The sequence below is a fragment of the Emiliania huxleyi genome, assembly GCF_000372725.1.
Source record: "Emiliania huxleyi CCMP1516 chromosome Unknown EMIHUscaffold_204, whole genome shotgun sequence".
NCBI classification, from domain to species: domain Eukaryota; phylum Haptophyta; order Isochrysidales; family Noelaerhabdaceae; genus Emiliania; species Emiliania huxleyi.
The window spans coordinates 76376-82522 of NW_005200562.1; the positions used below are offsets into that span (position 1 = coordinate 76376).

Genomic DNA, 6147 nt, shown 5'->3' on the forward strand with positions numbered 1-6147 from the left:
AAAAAATAAAAAAAATAGAGAAAGGAGTATTTTCGGCCAGCACCTGGTGGCGTCGTCTCAGGCAGTGACATGGCTAGCCGAGCGCCTCGAGGGTCGGGAGGGAGCGCAGCGAGCCGCACAAGACGGCGGCGCCCTGGTCGCCGATCCTCGCCTGGCATGAGTGGGCAGGCGCCTCGCTGCCGCGCGTCGGGGACGGAGAGCGGCCCTCGCCGTGAAAAAAGAAACCGCGCGCTGCGCGAGGCTCACACTCTGCGTGATCTCCGGCGAGGAGCTGAGGCTAATCTCGGCTAATCTCGGGTGATCTCGGGTGATCTCGGGTGATCTCGGGCAATCTCGCCGACGAGATGCTGAGGCTGGCAATCTCGGGCAATCTCGGCGAATCTCGCCGACGAGAGGCTGAGGCGGCGGAGGCTGCCAAGTGCGCCACCCGGTCGGAGGCTGGTGGCGACGGCCTGTTCACAGCAGGGCGCTGTGAAGAGGTGACTGCGGGCGAGCTGCGCGGGCGAGGAGGGCGCCGGCGGAGGAGGTGGTCTGGGAGGTGGTCTGGGAGGTGGTCTGGGAGGTGGTCTGGGAGGTGGTCTGGGAGGTGGTCTGGGAGGTGGTCTGGGAGGTGGTCTGGGAGGTGGTCTGGGAGGTGGTCTGGGAGGTGGTCTGGGAGGTGCGGGGTGTCTCTACGAGCACTGCGACGTGGCGGGAGCTGTCCAAGGTAGTGTCTCAGAAATGTCCAGGTAGTGCCTGGGAACTGTAGTGTCAGGGAAGTGTCCAAAGTAGTGTCTGGGAAGTGTCCAAGGAAGTGTCTGGGAAGTGTCTCGCTCCTCCACGGCGACGGACAAGTCCGACGAGGCGATGACGAGCTCAGTGAGCGGCGCCTGACGGTCGGTGGACCAGCCGCAGGGTCAGCCGTCGGGCGTGTGGTAGGCGATGACGAGCTCAGTGAGCGGCGCCCCCATGCCGCGCAGGAGGGAGAGGAGCGCCTGGTGGAGCCATGGCCGCCACTGAGTACTGCTGTTCGTATCGCTCCCCCCCCCCCTCCTCCTAGCGGTGCGGGGGGAGAGGAGCCTCTGCGTCGCGTGCTCCGCCGAAGCGCGGACTTGCGAGCCAGAGAGAGCGCAGCGCCGCCCGACCAGGGGTAGAGGAGGAGGAGGAGGCGGAGGCGGAGGCGGAGGAAGCGGAGGCGGAGGAGGTGGCGGAGGAGGAGGCGGAAGCGGAGGCGGGAGCGGGTGCGGGCGGGTCGTGCCGGCGGAGGGCGAGGAGGGAGGTGGGGAGGGGTCCTTCGATGGAGAGCTGCGCTAGCCGCGGCAGCAGCAGCAGCAGCGGCGGAGGGAGGCGGCCGGACGGCGCTAAGTGCCGCTCAGCGACGGCGCCTGGTATTCATTACGACGACTAGAGAGAATGGGCTCTCTGTGCGTGTGCAGCTCGGCTGCCTCTCGGCTGCCTCTCGGCTGCCTCTCGGCTGTCTCTCGGCTCTCTCTCGGCTATCTCTCGGCTGTCTCTCGGCTGTCTCTCGGCTGCAGATATCGCGGCAACCGCACCCGACTCGGCGGCGGCGAAGCGGACCAGCTCGCCGCACCTGTAGGTGTGAGCAGCGCATCTCCACGCCTCCTGCTCCGTGCGTGCGTGCGTGTGTGCGTGTGTGTGTGTGTGTGTGTGTGTGTGTGTGTGTGTGTGTGTGTGTGTGTGTGTGTGTGTGTGTGTGTGTGTGTGTGTGTGTGTGTGTGTGTTGCTCCAGTGGGACCCGTCCCTCCGTCTCGCGGTCCGCCCCACCCCACACCGCCCAACGGCCAGGTCATCCACAGCGACGGTCTCCAGTGGCTGGTGACACCGCGCCTACCCCTCTCTAACTGACTCACCAGCACAGAGCCTTGCCCAGCTCGGCGTGCGATCTCGGGTAATCTCGGGTAAGCTATCTCGGGTAAGCTCACCAGCACAGAGCCTTGCCCAGCTCGGCGTGCAGCGGCGCCAGCTCCGCCGTGCAGAGGTGCAGCGGCGCGACGTTCATCGCCTGCGAGGAGGCGGGAGGAGGAGGAGGGGATGAGACGGAGGAGCTACGGATGAGGCTCTGCCGCCGTGCCCCTGCGAGGCGGGAGGAGGAGGAGGAGGAGGCAGCTGCTGGGTGGGCGAGGTGATCGCAAGCATGCCATTGGCTGGGTGTACGGGCTGCAATCCCAGCGCTGATTGCATGCTGCCCTCGCGCCTCGTATAGGTCGAGCTCGAGGTAGAAGCTCCGCCACGCCGCCTGCGAGCAGTGACGCAATCTCCGCTTCGGCGCCTTCGGAGTCGCATCTGGCCTCGGCCTCGTCTCCAGCTGGCTGCGGTGGGGTCACGCTCATGCAGCGGGTTCGGGTCCACTGCTTCTAGTTCTACGGCGTTTGGTGGCCGTGTGACGTACCTGCGGCGCGGCCGCGCGCGGTCGTCGCAGCAGCTTGACGTGCCGCGGCAGCTCGCTCAGCTCCGCCAGCCGGTGCGGCCACGCGGCGCGGTGCCAGGGCGGCATCTCGAGCGGCGCGCCGTCGCCCGCACGGAGCGGCGGCGTCGCACGAGACCGCTCCGGCCAACGGTAGTCGCACGCGTGCCGCCACATCCCCTCGCTCCTCGCGATGTGATCCCACGCGGCACACGCGCGGCAGGCGGCGACGAGGTCCCACGGGCCGAGGCGCCGCAGCACGTGAAGGCTCAGCTCGCTCGGCAGCCTCGACGTGTAGTTCTGCTCATCCGGGCGGGACATCGGCGAGACCTGAGTTGCCCGCGGTGGCGATGGGCGCATTTATGGAGTTGCGAGGCGTCGCGGCGAAGGGTGTGCGGCTGCGAGCGACCGGGTGGTGTGCGGGATCGATAAGCTGCATATAGGCATATAACAGCACGGATCAAGACATGTAAGGAGAAAATGGAAAACCTTCGCGGCTCTACGTGATGACGTCCTCCCGGCAATAGTGGCCCACCCCAAACACAAGCTCCTCCCTACTCGCCGCGTCCAGCCTAGCCCTTCGCGTCAAGCCTCTCCCGGTCTCTCCCCTCATGTGCTGATCAGTGAGGACCTCTGCATGGGAGGACCTTCGCAGCTCCACCCCGTGAGGACCTCTCCATGAGGACCTCCGTGACACACCGATGACCAGAGTGATACCCTCCAGCGGTTTCCTGCAGGGATGTGTTGGCTTGTCGCCGACCCGTGAATCAACACACTGTGCAAACCATGTCCTCACTGTAACAGAGAGGTCCTCAGTTCCTCACGACACGGACAAAGGTCCTCATCCGAGAACGTGAGGACCTCTCCTCTCCTGGCCGCAGAGCCTGGCTGCCCGCAGGGCCCTGAAAATAAATCACTATCGATGTATCTCCCCATGTCACAGGCCGCAAACCGATCCAGTATCCGCGTCCTGTTGACTTGATCTTTTTCTCTTTCTTTCCAGGAAAATCGACGAGTGTGAGAACCCCTACACACCCAGGAGCCCCAATCCTTCGATTCTGTCGGAAATTCAGTCGGAACCGTCCATGATGGTGGTTGCACCCCTCGCGATCGCTCCGCTCGTCGCAGCGCTGCTGGCTGGCGCGCTCGACCCGCAGGTGATCGACGGACAGGTCGTCTCGCTCCCCTCCCACGGTGTCGCCTTCCACGCCGAATGGCTTCGAGAGCGCTGCCAGACGGGGACGGTGTGCGTTTGCGAGGAGACGCTCCAGCCCAAGAAGAACCCGCACGAGTTTGACACGCCGGCTGTCGAGACGGCGTCCATGGTCGGCGACGAGCTTCGGGTCTCGTTTGCCGACGGCGTCACCTCAAAGTACGCAGTGGACCGCCTCGTCGCAGAGCAACGAGGCTCGAGCGAGCTGGAGCCGCGGATGCTGCAAGTGGAGCAGTACGGGCTGCCCGAGGTGCTGCTGTGGGACAAGAACCTCACCGCGCCGCCGGTGGAGCTGTTCGACGACCTCGTCTCCGACGATGCCACGCGGGGCAGGACGCTCGACCAGCCTGCTCAGCGTGGGCAATAATCAATTGAGAGTCAACGGCTGCTTTCTCAATATGGCAATAGGATGCTGGCCAACCTGCTCAGCGTGGGCGTCTCGCTCGTGCGTGGCGTGCCGACAGAGTTTGGCGAGTGCGCAAAGATGGCCAACCTGCTCTCCACCCTCCGCCCGACCGAGTGGGGGACGCAGTTCAACGTGCGCGCTGTGCCAGACTCGCAGCAGCCGGGCGGCGCGGTCAAGAAGGACCTCGCGTACACGCCCTTCCCGATCGGCATGCACACCGACAACCCGTACCGCGACCCGACGCCAGACTTCCAGCTGCTGCACGCCATCGAGCAGTGCTCCTGCCCCGAGGGTGAGGGCTGCGACTGCTGCACCTCTGCTCACTTCATTCAAGTCCTGTTTAATGAATACCTAGGCGAAGGCGCTCCCTGCGACTCCTGCACCGTGATGAACCACTTCGTCGACGGCTTCCTCGCCTAGAAGCGGAAGGCGTACCACTGTATCCCATATCTCCCCATATCTCCCCATATCTCGGGCCTAGAAGCGGAAGACATACCCCAGTATTCCAGCCGAGAGGTCACGGGTTCAGCTGCATTCGATCGTGTTCAGCTGTACTCTTGTCGCTCGAAGTCAAACGGCGCTCTGAAGACTCTGCGCAGTACCGCCCTCCCGCCCCGAGGTTGGCGTACTCAGCTCGCAGGTTTCCACGCCGTCCAGTTGCTACCGCACCACCCACGGGACCGAACCCACGCTGGATTCGATAACCCTGGAGGTATGGCACACGCAGGCTTCCACGTCGTCGAGCAGCTCGCGCGCGACGACCCCGACGCCTTCACCCTCCTCGCCACCGTCCCCGTCCGCTTCGAGAACAACGGCGGCGACAACTCCTCCGCCCTCTGGTACCACGTGCCCCACCTGCAGCTCCACCCGGAGCACCTCGTCCCAGGGGCGCCGCCCTGCCTCGGCGCACGCTGCGTGCGCGCCATCCGCTTCTCGGCAAAGTCGGGCGGGTTCGCGCCCGGCGCTCTGCCACACGAGACGCTCTCTCGCTTCTACGCGGCGCGGCGCCGCTTCTCGCGGATGATCCACGACCCGCAACACACGGTCTCGCTGCAGCTCCGGCCGTGAGGCGCTCGCGTGTGTGAACAGCGCCTCTTCACGCGCCCGCAGCTGAGAGCAGGTCTCGCTGCAGTTCCGGCCCGGAGATCTCGTCGTGTTCGACAACCAACGGCTGCTGCACGCCCGCTCCGCCATCGCGCCGACCGACGGCCAGCGGCTGGTGCAAGGCTGCTACCTGAACCGCGACGGCGTCGAGCTCGAAGCGGAAGGGCTTCTTTTGTTTGAAGGGCGTAGGCACGGAGATTTCTATCGTTAGGCGTCAAGCTCAACTACGAGAGGCTGCGCCGCAAGGGGCCGGGCTGAGCGTAATTATTGATAGCTAATCCTCAACTAATTAACAAGTCAGGCTGCGCCGCAAGAGGCCGGGCTGGACGAGCATCCGCGGCGCCGCGGCCGCCGATTTCGAGCTGATGGCGCGCGAGTACCAGCGGGAGGTTGTGGAGCGGATGCCCGAGCGCTTGCTCGCCCTGCTCGACAGCCAGAAGGGAAGCTCTACGCCCAGCGCGCCGGCCCGCGGCGGCGGGCGCCTCTTCACAGCGGCGGGGTGTGAACAGGGGCCCACCTCGGCCAGCCCGTCGACTTGTACACGCACGGAGTGCAGACGGCGAGCCGCGCGATGCGGGCGGGGGAGGGGGAGGACCTGGTCGTCGGCGCGCTGCTGCACGGCGTGGCGGGTACTTCTCTGTGAGGCGGTGTTTCCTTTTTAGGTCGTCGCCGCGCTGCTGCACGACGTGACGGAGACGCTGCAGCCAAAGGCGCACGAGACTAGAGGCAGGATCCCCACCCGCACACAAAAGAGATTGGGAGCCCCCTCCTCCTCTCCACCTTTCTCCTCTTCCATCCCCCCTCCCCCTCTCCCAACCCCCCCCCCTCCCCCCCACTCCTCTCTCTCTCACCCTCACTTTCCCTTCCCACATTACTTCATCCTCTCCTTATCCTACTCCTCCCTCACTTCTCTCTCTCCTTCTCCTCCTCTCCCTCTCCATCCTATACCTCCCCCCCTCTAACCCAAAACCCACTTCCTTTCAATTCCCCCCTCCTATCCCCTCCCCCACCTCCTTCTCC

At 65.2% G+C, this 6147-nt stretch overlaps 4 protein-coding genes across 4 annotated transcripts in view; 3 read left to right on the forward strand and 1 right to left on the reverse strand.

Moving 5' to 3' along the window:
* Positions 1-1918: 1918 nt before the first annotated feature.
* On the reverse strand, positions 1919-2725 carry EMIHUDRAFT_234405 (hypothetical protein; the record flags this gene model as incomplete). The annotated part of the gene is made up of 3 exons (XM_005781260.1): positions 1919-2002; positions 2232-2309; positions 2390-2725. The coding sequence occupies 3 exons, from the start codon at positions 2723-2725 to the stop codon at positions 1919-1921; spliced, it is 498 nt and encodes a 165-aa protein (XP_005781317.1).
* Positions 2726-3489: 764 nt separating this feature from the next.
* EMIHUDRAFT_234406 (hypothetical protein) lies at positions 3490-3984 on the forward strand (the record flags this gene model as incomplete). The annotated part of the gene is made up of 1 exon (XM_005781261.1): positions 3490-3984. The coding sequence occupies one exon, from the start codon at positions 3490-3492 to the stop codon at positions 3982-3984; it is 495 nt and encodes a 164-aa protein (XP_005781318.1).
* Positions 3985-4026: 42 nt separating this feature from the next.
* EMIHUDRAFT_234407 (hypothetical protein) lies at positions 4027-5338 on the forward strand (the record flags this gene model as incomplete). Its single annotated transcript, XM_005781262.1, has 3 exons — positions 4027-4315; positions 4751-5067; positions 5144-5338. The coding sequence occupies 3 exons, from the start codon at positions 4027-4029 to the stop codon at positions 5336-5338; spliced, it is 801 nt and encodes a 266-aa protein (XP_005781319.1).
* A 106-nt stretch (positions 5339-5444) lies between these two features.
* EMIHUDRAFT_442875 (hypothetical protein) overlaps positions 5445-6147 on the forward strand; it is a 2034-nt gene continuing 1331 nt past the window's right edge. Inside the window, exons 1-3 of the mRNA XM_005781263.1 lie at positions 5445-5568; positions 5637-5725; positions 5790-5837. Coding sequence (XP_005781320.1) covers positions 5493-5568; positions 5637-5725; positions 5790-5837 — 213 coding nt within the window. The 5' untranslated portion in view covers positions 5445-5492. The remainder of the gene's footprint in view (positions 5569-5636; positions 5726-5789; positions 5838-6147) is intronic.